Raw genomic sequence first — 16,307 nt, forward strand, 5'->3', positions numbered from 1 at the left:
TGTTACGTAAATAAATTGAAAACTTCAGTTAAATAAATTATTTTTAAAAAAAACTGACTGACGTCAAGATAACGCTAACGTTTTCAATGGTTTTGCAAAAGATTTTTGTGAAAGTTCAAATAAAAGTAAATATTTACATTTAAGCTTCGGGATACGAATTATTAATTAATTATTACTGCATATATAATTAAACTGATAAGTTAATACGAACGGTACGTACTCCGAAATAGATATTACACATAAACTGCTGAAAAATACGCATCTTAAAAATACATAGTAGTATCAAGATTTTTTAAAATTACAATTAAAAGGTGAAACCTGAAATTAAAATTTTATTAAAATCGAATAACGTTTTAAAATAAATAACAGCGAGTAATGACATATATGTATATAAACAAATTATATTAACCTGCAATTGAGGGCCCAAGAGGATCGAACCGCACACGATGTTCAGTAGCAGCCTGAGCAGCGACCAGAAGATCAGAGAAAAATCGGTGCCTCCGGAGCGCCAACTCGTCTCTTCCGACAGGAGTTACTGGAGGTTCAGCCGTCCCGCCGCCTTCATGTGCCGTATCCTCATCGTCTTCCTGCGAAACCCAACGCGGAATAGCCGCTAAACCGGGAGTAGAATTACGTTTGCTGGGATGCGGTGTGGCCATGTTAGCGGTGCGAGGTGTAATCGGGAATACTTCGTTATCATCGTCTTCGTCATCATCATTTTTAATAATCGGTATGGTAGAAGTCGTATCGACAATAAGACCCGGGTTTTTCGCCGCACTGGAGACCACTTCCGATTTTGTTTTTTGATCGTCATCTTTTTTCGGTAGTTCGTCTACCTGTTTTTCTTTCTTTCCTTCTTCTTGTATATCGTTTCCTTTAACGACCGCGCCCTTCTCTTTATCCTCATCGTGTTCTTTTTCGATGTCAACACTGCTGTCACTTACCTTTTTCGGTTTACCACAACCACAGCAATTCTTAAACATAGCACGACACTCAGCTGCTCTCCATGACCGACTGTAAGGTATAGCGGAGCGGTGGTCCAGCCCTCTCCCGGACACGGCGCGCTCTGTGTCCCAGCCGCGTGAACTACTGCACTGTTGCCAGATCGATCTCTCTCTTGCCTTCTACACCGATACATCTCCCGCATATACGCAACAACCGACCAATCAAATCGTTGTCTGTTTCGAAATTAATAAATAAAATATATAAATATTACAAGAAATGCGACTGTAATATATATATCCGCTTAATACTGAAATATCACCCGATAAACTACTCCGTGAATTAGTTATGTATTTAAAAAATACAGAAAATTTTAACAACTTCAAGGACATAAAACTTGTACTCAAAAAGAATAATAATTTTACTAGAATCTAACAATATAATTTGAACACTTTAACTACACTCTAATCAAATACAATCAAAGTTTAATTTAATAATCGATCGCTTACGCTTTAAAAGGTTAATAATTTACACGATTGAAGATTAATCATCTAATTAAAAACATGTTTCACATGAAAAATATTCTCTAGCACTAACCGTCGAGAGATTTATAATAAAATACAACACAGATAGTAGTTAAAAAATAGTAAATAAAATAAATATTAAATAAAGTAATCGGAAAATAAAATAAACTCTATATACCGTATTACTTAAACTTACTGAGTGCAGTTAAAACAGACCGTCAGTTTATGTTACTTAACAAATAAAATGCTTTAAAAAAATCGTAAGAAAGATAAAATTAAAAATAAACAGAGATTTTCAACTTTTTTTTTTTATTTGAAAGAAAACGTCAAAATATCAATAAATACCTATACACAAAAGTATTTATTAAACAAAAGAACCACTATTTCCGCAGCACCTCCAACATTCAGCATTACTACAGTATCGTATGGTTCTAGGCTCGCTGAATTCTGCTCAAGCGAACCACATCGCATGGAGCATTAAAGAGCAATTAAAAGTACACCGTTCGGTGTACTTCCGCACAAGCTGTACGAAACAAAATAATGTTTGCATTTTCTTTTTCATGAAATGTATCGAGCAAAAGTCATTGATTTTTTTAAAAATAACTTCATCCACAATAAACACAAAGATGACAAACATGCATTTTAAAACAAATAAGAAATAAGAAAATTGCACGAAAAAGTACATATTACAACCGAACTTAAAGAGCACGACTCTTAAGAATTTGAGTATTTTATTATTTTTTATTCTAAGTTTTCTAACCAATTTTCTTGAATTTCGGCACAAAAATATTTTGAATATCGAAAAATTACATCGAGTTAAATAATACTGCGCTACAACAATACTAAATAAGCAATTATGGGGACAAAAAATATATATCTTTAAATACTCTATTTAGGCAATAAAATCATTAATTCAAGAAATCTTCCGGAAACGTATCTGGAAAATACGGGACCACTAGAGGAACCTCCTCTACAAAATAAAAAGGGAAGCATCGAACGATTTATTTTGTGAAAAGTAAAATTTGAACATACATAAAAAAATAAAACACAAATCTAATTTAAGATTCTCAAATATTTTTAAAATATAAATTAAAAAATAAGTCTCTTTGTATTCTACAAACAAAAGTAGCAAAAATTATTTTAAAACAGTAATTATAAAATCCAATAAAATAATCTGGAACTCTACCTCCTCTGATGTCGTAGTAAATCGGATCACTGTATACGAAATGGATCGCATATTTGTAAAGAGCGTAACCGGGAAGGTTGCATACGAAATGGCATTCATTCTATACAATCAAGGAAACGTAAGTATTAAAATATAACTATTTCGACAGGCATCGAATTATCAACTTCCTGTACGGGAAAGCTAGCGCTAAACATCTCCCCACTCCCGACACAATCAAAAAAATTGGTAAAACAACTAGGCCGAAATAAAACACGAAAGGACCTTAAATTTTGCAGAATAATGATAAAAGTCAATATATTAACAAATATTAACTACTGCATATTTTACAGAAATATTTTGGCAATGTTACAGGCGGAAGATACATATATATATATATTTGGTGAAAAAGGTCTTTTTCTTCACAGAAACAGGACAAAACTGTAAACGCCATTCACATTTACATCTTTCTGAACAAGTAAAAGACGCTTTATAAAGGATCATCGAAAAACGTTACAGCAATTTGAAAAAATCGTTAACTCAGACTACTAGAAATATTCGAACGAGTATGGTTTTTTTAAAAATTCACAAATTCAAAACGTTTTTCACATACCTTAAAATGTAAAAACTTGTGTTTCGATATGAGCTCCGTTGGTCGCTCTACAATCATCCAGCCGATAATCGACTTCTGCCCAGGTCTGCTGGATCATCGCAGGCGTAACTGAGGCAATGGCAGGCAGCGGTGATCCGTTGTCTTAAATGTTGTACATCCCTGATTTTTTCACTGCAGAGAATGCTTTTAACGTACCACCAGAGAAAAGTCTAGGGGTTGTCAAATCTGAGCTTCTCGGAGGCCAAAGCACAGGACCGGCCAAACCGATCCAACGATTAGGGAATCTTTCATTGAGAACGCCTAGGCTAAACTGTGGGGCGCACCATTTTGTTCAAACATTACAGTAACGTTACTTTTTTGTTCAACTTGGTCAACTTGCAGGAAAACTTACATGTCTAAATAAACATTCCCTATGATAATAGGCTCTTGGCCCATACGCTCAACGCACGTTATGCGCATCGGCTCAAGGTCACGTCTAAAAAAATCTTGATGATATCCCGATTGTTTTCCAGTTGCAATACTTTTTCTCAATTACGCAGGGAGATATATTTTTTTATTGTTGTAAACTTTTCGATGACCCGTATAATAAATATACATAAATAACCAGCGGCACTTAATTGCACATCCAGTATTTAAATATAAAAGTTATACGAACAGCGCACTGCACCCTAGATTAGGACATTTTATAACAGACAAACTGCGCAACGATTACCTCAGTTAAGTAAATAATAATGTAGGCAATATTGTAATAATACAAAAACACCAATCAAAATATAGATTAACGCAAATTTATTAAATATTAAATTATAAGAATACAAATGATACAATTTTACTTATAAAATTGAATACACAAATTTAAGTTGTGCCTTTAAAATTATTCTTTATTAAAATTCCCTAAACATTTCATGTTTTAATCGGGCACTGCAAACGATTCACTAGTTTTCAAAACTAGTAAACTTCCCAATGACCAAAATGAATAGTACGTTATTTCGTGCACTTTTTCCAAAAATTGTCTCCATGACACTCATTCAGCGAAACAACACCTTACAACAACAAATTGAAAAATATTATCGAAATTATAAATGCTGATGACAAACAAGGAATGAGATATCCGGCCACTAGGAATTTCCATTATTAAAATATTCTTCTTGTAAAATATATTTTCAGGTATTCACGGGTTAATGGACCGATAGTAGATTTGATGTGCTATTCGTGTATTTATCTTCAGGTGCATCCAGCAGCAGAAGGCAAAAGGAATTAAGAAAGTGCGCAGTTCGTGAGCACCCAATAGAACGCGAACAGGCTTTAATTTTTCCATTTTACTATTGTTTGAAATTGTCAGTAACAAAATCGCAACAGTTTAAACTGAGATGCCTTCATTCATTAGCCTGACTGTTATTAATTACAGTTATATTCTTTTTACATTGTACACACTTGTAAGTTTTAACCTAAGTCATTTTGAAATTTACAACTACAATAGTTATAGATTCTCAAAATTATAAGTCTCAGCTTATAAAGTCTCCAAGACGTTACTCATATTTAACAATATTCAAATATGCAAAGCAAAAATAAATAAATAGATAAAAAACGGTGTAAATGTAAAACAATATAAATGACAGGTTAATTTTATGCGATACTAAAGACAAGTACACAAAAATCCCTGTAGAAGAAATATTACACGTAATGTATATTCTAACTACAGCCGATCGATTAACTATACCTACTTCTTTTTTTATGAAGATGAGAAATTAACTTTGTAGTATGAAGAAATCATACGTATAAAGAAGTCATCTCTGACCGGCATTCAAATACACAAGGTTCCAGATGAAAGTCGAAGATGTTTTACTCTTCCAAGTAAGACCGCAGAAAAACTATGCTACTCTCAATTACTTACAATAATCTTCATAACTTATTTTCAAATTAAATAATTAAAAATATGTACTTTTTCAAAAAGTATAAACTAGTTTAAATAACATAAACCTGAATATACCATAAACAACTACGCAAATATACAAGAATCAGATGTACGTAAACATTTGTGAAAGCGCTACTCAAACTTTAAGCCAGCGTAAGCGAGGTATCTCTTAAGAACGGTAGGTAAAATTCGATTCAAAACTTTTTCCATAAAAATAATGGAGAAATAACGAACACCGAAATAACTTCTTTCAAACTTTTAAGAAAGTTTATATGAGCACCTTTTATAAAAGGTTTTAGTCGTCGACACAATAGAAACACAAACAAAACTTACTTAATTTTTAGTAAATAAATTTAATTAAATCCTTATTTAAAGATTACTACGTCAATAAGTCACTAAGTATTCCATGAAAGGCTTAGATGAAAAACTCATCTGAAAACGGTTCATGGCAGAAGATAAATCATCACTTCAAAGATATGTAACTGTGAATAAGAAAGTTTTTGAACTTTGACCCTAATGACACTTGATAATTAATCATTAAAGTTGAAGTTAACGTAAATGTTAATTTATCATTATAATCTTAACAAGAAATACATTCGTGAATAAAATAGAAATAGAAATAAAATTCGTATATCAACGTAAGGATAACACCCTTTAAATTATTATAAAATTATTAAAGATTCGCTTTCAAATTACTCGGAAAATGTTTTCTGAATATATCTTGTACAGATAGCTAATTATGCAGCACGTTCATCAGCCACTTATCGGTGTCACTGATGTTAATGGCACCTGCAATAAAGTACAGGATGTTCAACTTAAAATAGGCCCCCACAAATTTTACTTTAATCTATAAATAATAGTTTATTGGTAAACACTTAAATAACAATTTGCAGATGATGAAAATTATGTCCATCCATTCATTTCTATGCACTTGTCAACATGTTTGACTATGTTTCTGAATACTCGTTGACTGTCGATTTCCTGGATGGCCTGGGTAATGTTTGTCTTCAATTCCTTCAGGGTGTTGGATTGATGCTATAAACAATTTCTTTTGACTAACCCCACAGAAAGAACCTAATCAGATCAGGAGACCTTGGTAGCCACAATCCTTTAGAAATGATTCCTCCATCGAAAACTTCCTGTAGCATCTTTATAGTAGAGCGAACCGTATGAAAAGTCGCGCTTGATTTCAGTTCCTTTCCATACTTTGTTTACTCAGTATTGTTTGAGACTGACGTTGTTGTTTTTTTAAGGATAGTAATACACCGATGGGAATGTCACATGTGGCATTCGCATCGGTAGCATCCTGACTGAGGCAAGAACAAGGCTGAGGGAAGCCTTTATATTTTTGAAATTACTTAAAAGTCTTAACAGTTCACTGAAACATTAAACTTTATATATTTAGGTGTATTTTTCACTAGACATGACTTTTTTCAGAAATGGTATGTTTGTTTTTTAATTACATCATAAAATTCACAACAAGAAAGTTCTGAATTAATTTTAACATTTAGCAGATGTTTAACAGTAGATACTGAAAGTCTACCCCTTTCTACAGACCAAATGTTCCCCGTAATTGAAAAAACTCTCTCAACTGGAACAGATGTCCCAGGCAGACATCGCAAACTCAACCGTTTTAGAAATATTGCAACATGAAATATCAGTAATTTGAAACACCTTAAAAATTGTTTTCCACTTCTCTTCAATAGTATCTGGAACTTTTTCAAAGCTTGAACCACAACCTACCCTTTGATTTTGAATTACGTAGTTCAACAATGTACGTTCATCAAATAGATCATCAGTATTTATGCAATCTTTTATAATTTCATTAACAACTTGTTCACTCTCTTCTAAATCAGATCAGGCTATTTCAGTTCTCAATAAAAAAGCCCCCCCATTTCCACCACAATGGTCCGATGTTACCCATTAACGAACTCGACCGAAATTTTGGGTCGCTGTATTTTATGGATAAATTTGAAAGTGATTGGCGCAAAATTACAGTAGTTATCGTGTACAAAAGAAAGTGAAATATATATTATATAAAACTGTATATCTTCGACATATATAAATATATATATATATATATAAAAATAATATATATAAAAAAATTGAAAATTTCGACAAATCTTCACGTCACAACGTGAAACCAGGACTGTCCGGGCTAATCTCGGACGTATAATAAGCCTACATAATAAGGGCTAGGTACGGAGGGGGTGGCGTGGCGACCGCAACTGTCACATGGTGGGTGTCTTCCTCTACTGGGTCAGGATGCCCTGTAGCAACCAGCAGTTACGCTAATCCTCTTGCAGTAACACTATGAACTGTTGGATAATTCATTGGTAAACAGCAGCATCCAGTTTATGAAAAAATAAAAAAAAAACGAAATTCACGCCTTAAAACCGCACACCATAGAAAATGTCCGAATTTTCAGTACCCCAAATCCGGTAGTTCTGAATAACTACTTGCTTCTTGAGAAAAAGTAAGTACAAGTATTCAAATTGTCTAACGATTCCTTGCCTTTCTTAATTAATATATATTACTACCATTTATATATTTGTTTAAAAATAAACACTTGGATAACTGTTGATTCTCTGAATTAATGGCTGCGGATTTTGAAGAAATATTTTCTTTAATTAAGGAGTATCAGTTTAAAAAAATCTTGAAATAACTGGTATAAACGTTCATTTTTTAAAGGTCAGGCCTATACTAGAATACTAGATCGTGGATACCGGTGTTCTTTGGTGGTTGGGTTTCAATTAACCACACATCTCAGGAATGGTCGAACTGAGAATGTACAAGACTAACACTTCATTTACACTCATACATATCATCCTCATTCATCCTCTGAAGAATTATCTAAACGGTAGTTACCGGAGGCTAAACAGGAAAAAGAAAGAAAGAAAGAAAGAAAAGGCCTATCAGCCCACCGGGTTGGTCTAGTGGTTAACTCGTCATCGCAAATCAGCTGATTTCGAAGTCGAGAGTTCTAAGGTTCAAATCCTAGTAAAGGCAGTTACTTTTATACGGATTTGAATACTAGATTGTTCTTTGGTGGTTGGGTTTCAACAAATACACTTCTCAGAAGTGGTCGACCTGAGACTGTACAAGACTACAATTCATTCACATAATCCTCATTCATCCTCTAAAGTAATACCTTACGGTGGTTCCAGAGGCTAAACAGAAAAAGAAAGAAGCCTATTACAATTTTTAATTATCCTAAAATTTCCTGCTGTAGAAATATAAATACGAGATACTTTTATAAAGTACGCGTATATTAAAATATAGTTGCGCTGTTTTTAAATCAAACTTTTTCAATTTGATTTGCGTTTGGTTTTGGTTAAAATTGTTATCCCGGGTTTAGTGAAACTGATGAGAAGTCAAATTATACACAGGCTCTACAACTACTAAAGAAGATATTAAAAAATTCAAAATGTTCTAATGTTTAAAATTTTGTAAATGTAGTTTGAAAAAATGCTTTTATTTTTTTTGGTTAAATCTATTTTAGATTTTTTCATTTGAGTTGTATCCCGGAAAATTAACGAAATAGGAATTCTATTTGTGTAAAATGTAAAATAATTGCAGAATTCACTTCTACCAAGAGTAATTGCTTTTCATATGAAGTGCCTTTTTATTGTATTTCTTGCATAATAAACGAGGGTTATTTTTTTTCAAGGTCCGATCGGTCGCGAAATAAAAAACCCATGCAAAAAACGAATGAACCATTGCGCATATGTGTTGCGCAGCGTCTCTAGTATGGCCTTCAATCACGCCGCGTCACTTCGTTTAGTTCTGAACACGCAGCTAGCCAGTAAACATGTCTACAACAATAGCATCTCCCGCCAAGTGTGAAGTGCGTGCGGTAATTCGATTTATTCAGGCTGAGGGGTGCAATGCAGCTGACATTCATCGGCGAATAAGTAATGTGTACGGTGAAACTTCAATGAGTGACAGCAAAGTGGGACAATGGTGCAGGAACTTTAAAACAGGACGTAAAGGTGTTCATGATGCAGGCGGTCAGGGAAGGAAGCGAGTGTCAACCGATGATCTCGTTGAGCGAGTGGGTGAGGTATTCGTGAAAAACGTCGGTTCACAATTTCTGTATTGAGCGATTCGTTTCCTGAAATTTCAAGGTCAGCTCTCTACACCATTGTGAGTGAGACTTCAGTACCGCAAACTGTGTGCGAGATGGGTTCCCAAGATGCTGTCCGACCATCACAAAACAATGTGAGTAGACGCCTCCCTAACGTTTCTCCAGAGCTACCACAATGAAGGAGAAGATCTTTGAACAAAATTGTCAGAGGGGACGAGACATGGGTCCATTTCGAAACTGAAGAAACAAAAGGACAATCCAAACAGTGGATGCATTCTCATTCTCCCAGTAAACCAAAGAAGTTCACGCGAACCTTCTCCAACAGAAAGCGTATGGCTACTGTGTTCTGGGACCGGAATGGAGTTCTCTTGGTGGAATTCATGGAACGTGGCACGACCATCACTGCAGCCTCATACTGCATGATTCTTCAATGTCTACGAAGGGCAATTCAGAATAAGCGGAGAGGAATGTTGTCATCAGGCATTGTCTTTTTCCATGACAATGCTCGGCCGCACACTGCAGCTGTAACAAAGAAGCTCCTGCAGCGTTTTCGTGGTATGGTGAGGATCACCCACCATACATCTCGATTCCCCCTCGAGGGGAGAAGATTCCACCTCGTAGCGTGTCAGGTCGCTACACCGAGAAGATTCGGTTCCCTCGGCGGGGGCTAGGGACGGCTTTGTCGGGCCTGGTCGGGGGGGGGGGGGGGGCTTGAGGCAGGCACATTAAAACAAAAGATCCAACCGGGGGGCTGACGTGCCGTGCCGGACGTACAGCCGGCGAGTGGGGAGGCCTCCTTTGAGTTTAAAGGACACTTTCCCGGGCTGCGCAGACTTGAATGGATACCCGGCCCGGGAAAAAAAAAGGCATTGTCTTTTTCCATGACAACTGAGTTATTTCTGTTTTTTATAGTGGACATTTCGTGCAAGTTAATACAGGAGAGTGACGTCACTGTAATTAACGTAAATAAGGACTTGGAAAATTTTCACTAATAACAGTAGGTATACTGAATTTAGTGTTTACAGAATTTTATAGGGGTAACTTTAAACGTTCATATCTTGTTACCCGTTGGTCGTAGACCAAAACTGTTCAGGATCTATACGAATTGGGTCATTTCCTATCGATTGACCCCCCCTTATTATTTTTTATTTTGGGGGGACCGTTTTGACCCCCCTTATTTTTGACCGCCGCGTTGGTCCTGGTTCAAAACCGTTCAGGATCTATACGAATTGGGTCATTCCCGATTGATTGACCCCCTAATTTTTTTCGATTTTGGGGGACACTGCCCCCGGTTATTTTTGGTTACCCCACATGTGGGGTATTAAATTAAAGGGAATTACTTGGATAACAGAACTGCTACATAGTTGTGGCGGATAAAGCAGAACAAAGTTATGCTAGTGGACAGGGATCCTCAGGCCTTCCGCCGCTGAAACCGACTGATCCCAAGGGCAAAAAACGAAATAGACAATCCTCCTCTGAAGAAGAGGTCTACACTGGTGGCTTATAGGAGGTTACTCTTCGACTAGGACAGACAAGCGATGATGCGTTACAAACAACATCTGGGGAAAAACATGTTAAATTATATGTATGACCAGCGTAAATAATTAAGAGAAATATACACTGCTTTAAAACATCTGCAGGAGACTACGACTACTCCAGAGACCAGTTCGCAATATACACAGACTGATATGACCCCTGGTGCAGATCAGGAAGACATATTAAGTCTTGAACTAACTGATGAGGAACTTCTGGATATGACCGCTAAGAGATGGTCTGCCTGGACAATGTCTAAAGCCAAATTAATTACCTTGCCTGCAGAGGGCGTTACAGATACCTATCAATTTATTGATATCATTAAGTCCAAAAAGGCAATGGCAGAGGGCAAGAAGCCTGGAATGATAGCTGTAGACACTTCTGTCATTATGGATGACGAATACGATACTCAGACCAATAAGTATACTGTTTTCTACGACTCGACAGAGGGCGACAGGGCTGCTGCTGGGTGTATACTAGGCGCGGTCAAGAAGATCTTACTAAGGGCCCCTAATGCGGCGTTCGTTCTGCCAAGTGGTCCTATTGGTGTCAGGATTAAGAAGATGGTTATCTATCTGTTCAGCACTAGTGAGACGCCTGCATTGATGGTAGCGCCGAAATAGACTGAAGAGAGTAGGACGCGTTCTAGATCCGCTTCTGCTCGGCGTTCAACACCTCCTGTGGAGGGCAGCAAAGTGGTGGTTGTCCGGTCACAGGGCAAGTCGTATGCTGATCTACTCCGGACTGTAAAGGATAAGATCTTTAAAGACGAGGCAGGGGAAATCCTGTCCCTTCGCAAGGGTAGAGATGAAGACTTGGAAGTCAGAATTAAAGATGCTAAAGATGCGGCTCAGTTTACCGCAACATTGAGAGACAGGGCTTCTGACCTTCAAGTGGATTTTCGTACTAAGGGCGACCGACGCGCAGTGGTACATGTTAAAGACATGGAAGAGAATACCACAGCGCAAGAATTAAGCGAGGCTATTACGGCTATTATTGGAGACACTGAGTCTTTCAGAATTACCTCATTACAGCAGGCTTATGGAAATACTCGAAATGCGACAGTAATAACCAATTAGAGGGCTGCAACTAAGTTAATTTCCAGTAGAATTAAGGTCGGCTGGATTCATTGCCGGGCTTATATCAGGACTGATAATATGAGGTGTCAAATATGCTGGGCCGCTGATCACACGAGTACGGTATGTAAGGACCCGGATACAACTGCGGTCAGAAAGGCCTGAGACTGCAAGGAGGCCACTAAATGCCTTGATTGCAACGGCACGGACCATCGCACGGGAGGAGCGCAGTGTGGACTACCTAAATAATGGCTAAAATAATACTATCTAATGCCAACAGGAGCATTCTTTCCCACGATCTAGTGGGGGAGACTGCGAACGATATTGAGGTTGACTTTATAGTCACCACAGAGCCCACCTGAGAACGGCAGCCAGAGGTGATTGGTGGGCTGATGCGGTTGGGGATGTTGCTATCAGTAATGTCTCCGGCCGTCTTGCCTGGCACCTACTTCATAGAGGTGAGGGAATTCTGGCAGTAGCACTCCCGGACTTTGTCCTTATAGCCGGTTATGTAAGTCCAAATATTAATATCGGGGACTTTGCGCAGTACATCAACGATTTGCAGCGAGTCATACAGCGGGCACCTAGTAGACCTATACTCTTAGGCGACTTTAATTGTTTGTCCATTTTAACTGGCAGCTCTTATACCAATGCAAGGGGACGAATCTTCATTGACATGATGATGACCACAGGGCTGATCTGCCTGAATGACCGCACTTATACCTACGAGGCAAGAGGCCATAGATCAGTGCTGGATCTTACGCTGGTGGACGGCAGATGGAATCCTTCCGTCTTTAGTTGGAGCGTTCTTGAATCTGAAACCGGAAGCGATCACCTAGCAACTTTGCTTATTATGGAAGGCGCAAGACCTTCAACATCAGCCACTGCACGATTTAGATTTAGTCCAAGACAAGTTGAGGTGGTGGTTAACAAGATTGCCAGGACCCTATCTGATGGAAGAATAGTAACGCCGCAAGTCCTTCAAGAATCAATTATTACAGAACTGTCTAGAGTCCCGCAGTTTGGAGGGGGTCGTCACCCAGTATACTGGTGGACGTCTGAAATTGCAGATCAGCGAAGAATGTTACAATTTTGGCGTAGGAAAAAGCAAAGGCTGCGGCCCGCTGGCGGTGCGCCCCCAGGCGAAGGAAAGATTTGTCCAAGCTAGGCGTACTTTGAATCATCTAATAAAGACTAGTAAAAGAAACTGTTGGAAACAGCTGTGTGCTGACTTGGATACAGACCCGTGGGGTCGGGCATACAAAATAGTAATGAAGGGACTAGGACGCCGCTTGCCTGTCCTAGTTACAGAAACGGCCAGACTCCATCTTCATAGCCTCTTCCCTGTTCAAGACGAGGGACATACGGACATAATAGACTGTGAAGCTAAACGCTTTACACAAAACGAGGTCGCTATTGCCGTTTCTGGTCGGAATGATAAAAAAAGTCCGGGTCCGGATAGAATCCCGGCTGCCCTCCTCAAAGGATTAATGAAGATAATCCCCTGGGAAATCACTGACGTGGCCAATTATGGAGTACAAAAGAAGACTTTCCCCGCATGCTGGAAGGAGTCACGGACTATTTTCCTGCCTAAGAAGTCCGGCAATCAAAAAATCATTAGCTATCGGCCGTTGAATCTCATCAATAATATGGGAAAGGTTGCCGAGCGCTTGGTATCGAACAGACTTATCCAATAATTAGAGTCCAAAGACGGGCTTCATGATAACCAATTTGGGTTCAGGAAACATAGATCCACGCTGCAAGCTCTGGAAAAAATTACCAACTGGGTAATCTGTCTGTCAGATCTGGTACGTGGCGTACCAGAAGAATCCCGTTGCTTATTCTGTTAGATATCAAAAATGCCTTTGGATCGGTCCGATGGGATACGGTTATAGCAGCTCTCACGGACAAACAGATTAGTTCCTATATCAAAAGACAAGTACGAGAATATCTGACTGATAGGTGGACTTTGGTCGAGGCGCTCGAAGGTAAATTTAAATATCAGCTTCATGGAGGAGTGCCGCAGGGGTCTGTGTTAGGCCCCTTGCTTTGGCTAATAGTAATTGATGGAATACTCAGACTGAGATTACCTGAAGGCTCGGAAATAGTTGCTTATGCCGATGATTTGGCTATATTAATTGAAGCCAAAACTAACGTGACCTTGAAGTTACCGGTAATGAAGTGCTAACATTGGTTAATAACTGGCTCTTGGACCGAGAACTATCTTTGTCTTTAGATAAATGTCACTATATTTTTCTGGCTGGAAGAAGGCGACTCAGAGACCTAAATCTCCGCGTGGGCGATCGCAGACTAGACCGTGTGGCAGTAACAAAATATCTTGGTGTCATTATAGATCCAGCTCTAAAGTTTAGTCCTCATCTCGGACAGAAATGTAAAGAGGTCGAGAATAGCGCAAAGGCTTTAACAAGATTGTTGGCTGGACATGAAGCTCCACGTGCATTTAGGCGGCGGGTCATTGCCTCAACTTTAACCTCTGTATTATTGTATGCTGCACCTATATGGGAAAAAGCACTCTGTGTTGCAAAAAATGTCGTAAGACTTAGAACTCTGCATAGGCAAGCTCTTATAAACATCACTTCTGCATACCGCACTATCTCTTACGATGCGGCTTGTGTATTATCATCGGTTCCCCCTATCGACCTCTTAGTTAAAGAGCGATCACTTAGGTATCGTGGCATGCCAAAACAAGAAGCCCAAGCCAACATCAGGCGCATATGGCAGGACAGATGGAATCTTTCCACTAAAGCTACCTAGACCAGGAGATTGATACTCGACTTGGGCATCTGGCTTGATAGAGGACATGGGGAGGTTGGTTATTATCTTACTCAAATACTTTCTGGGCATGGTAGCTTCGAATATTATTTCCATCGATTCGGTAGAAGACCAGCACCTATTTGCATGTTCTGCCAGGATTCGGATATTGCTGAACATACTCTGTTCCACTGTAATAGATGGACTATACATAGACGACGTGCAAGGCTGCAAGAATTAAATCCGGAGAATCTGCTTCTTTTTCTCTTGCGATCCGCTGACAATTGGAACAAAATGGAGGAGTTTGCCAAGATAGTGCTAAAGGCTAAAGATGATGTAGCCCTTTTAAGAGGCCATTGAGGCCCCGTGGTAACTTAGTAGTTTAATATTTTCTTTAAGGCAAGCAGCTATGAGAAGAAGATCATTCCTTCGTTTGGGGATCATAACAACTGGGTAATGAAAAGACCGAGACCCGGTTCCCTCGGCGGGGGCTAGGGACGGCTTTGTCGGGCCTGGTTCTCTGTCCGGGGGGCTTGAGGCAGGCACATTAAAACAAAAGATCCAATCGGGGGGGCTGACCTGCCTTACCGGACGTACAGCCGGCGGATGGGGAGGCCTCCTTTGAGTTTAAAGGACACTTTCCCGGGCTACGCACACTTGAATGGATACCCGGCCCGGGGAAGTAGGGAAAAAAAGGCATTGTCTTTTTCCATGACAATGCTCGGCCGCACACTGCAGCTGTAACAAAAAAGCTCCTGCAGCGTTTTCGTTGTATGGTGGGGATCACCCACCATACATCTCGATTCCCCCCCGAGGGGAGAAGATTCCGCCTCGTAGCGTGTCAGGTCGCTACACCAGCCCTTCCGTTCCTAGCCAGCAATGGCTTTAACGGAGGACATCTTCTCTCCCTCAAACTGATCACATACCACAGCGTTCAGTTCAGACCCCGTAGAGATGCCACCGATGCAGATGCCCAAAGGGACGTCTGCATCGGTAAATTCACCCCGAGATAGTCACCCACCATACAGCCCGAACTTGGCTCCATCCGATGTTCACCTCTTTGCTCACATGAAACGCTGGCTAGGAGGACTACATTTTGGCACAGACATCCAGCTGCAGACCAGCGTAGAAACATGGCTGAAAACACAGGCGGCTCCGTTCTATGACGAAAGTATTGGAAAGTTGGTACCACGCTTCGACAAATGTCTAAATCGGAGTGGCGACTATGTAGAGAAATAGCATAACTATGTAAGTACTTGTTACAAATAAAAAAATTTTTATTTTCACTGTGGTTTTAATTTCGTGACCGATCGGACCTTAAAAAAAAATAATAACCCTCGTATTTACATTTACTCAAATTCGATTTTTTTCCTTTTTTAGGAGTGCGTAAATATTACCTGGAATTTTACCCCTAGCTGTAAGATAAATTCTAGATTGGAACCGTGCGGGAAAATCCTGTTCAGTACTTCACTTAAAATTCTGATTGATAGCTATCTAAATCATAAGAATTATTAAACTCTGGGAAACAAATTTGACTTAAAATAGTATTAGGAAGTTCGGGAACGTGTGGAAAAATTTTTAAGCGACGAATGGTAGCATACCCGTACAATATTTTCAGGAAATGTTACAGCATTGTTTTCAAAATCAGAGACAAAGTAGTAAAATCAGATAAAATATTTTTAA

At 38.9% G+C, this 16,307-nt stretch overlaps 1 protein-coding gene across 3 annotated transcripts in view; it reads right to left on the reverse strand.

Annotated features, from left to right (window-relative positions):
- Positions 1–16,307, reverse strand: part of capt (adenylyl cyclase-associated protein 1) — a 153,655-nt gene that overhangs the window by 122,030 nt on the left and 15,318 nt on the right. Inside the window, exon 1 of one of the 3 annotated variants that reach the window (XM_075379917.1) lies at positions 410–1,072. The exons of the other annotated variants lie outside the window; for them this stretch is intronic. Within the exon in view, the coding sequence (XP_075236032.1) occupies positions 410–983 (574 nt within the window). The 5' untranslated portion in view covers positions 984–1,072. Of the gene's footprint in view, positions 1–409; positions 1,073–16,307 lie in introns of those variants that run through there. 3 annotated transcript variants of the gene reach the window in all.

Source organism: Lycorma delicatula, chromosome 1 (assembly GCF_047948215.1).
Source record: "Lycorma delicatula isolate Av1 chromosome 1, ASM4794821v1, whole genome shotgun sequence".
NCBI lineage: Eukaryota > Metazoa > Arthropoda > Insecta > Hemiptera > Fulgoridae > Lycorma > Lycorma delicatula.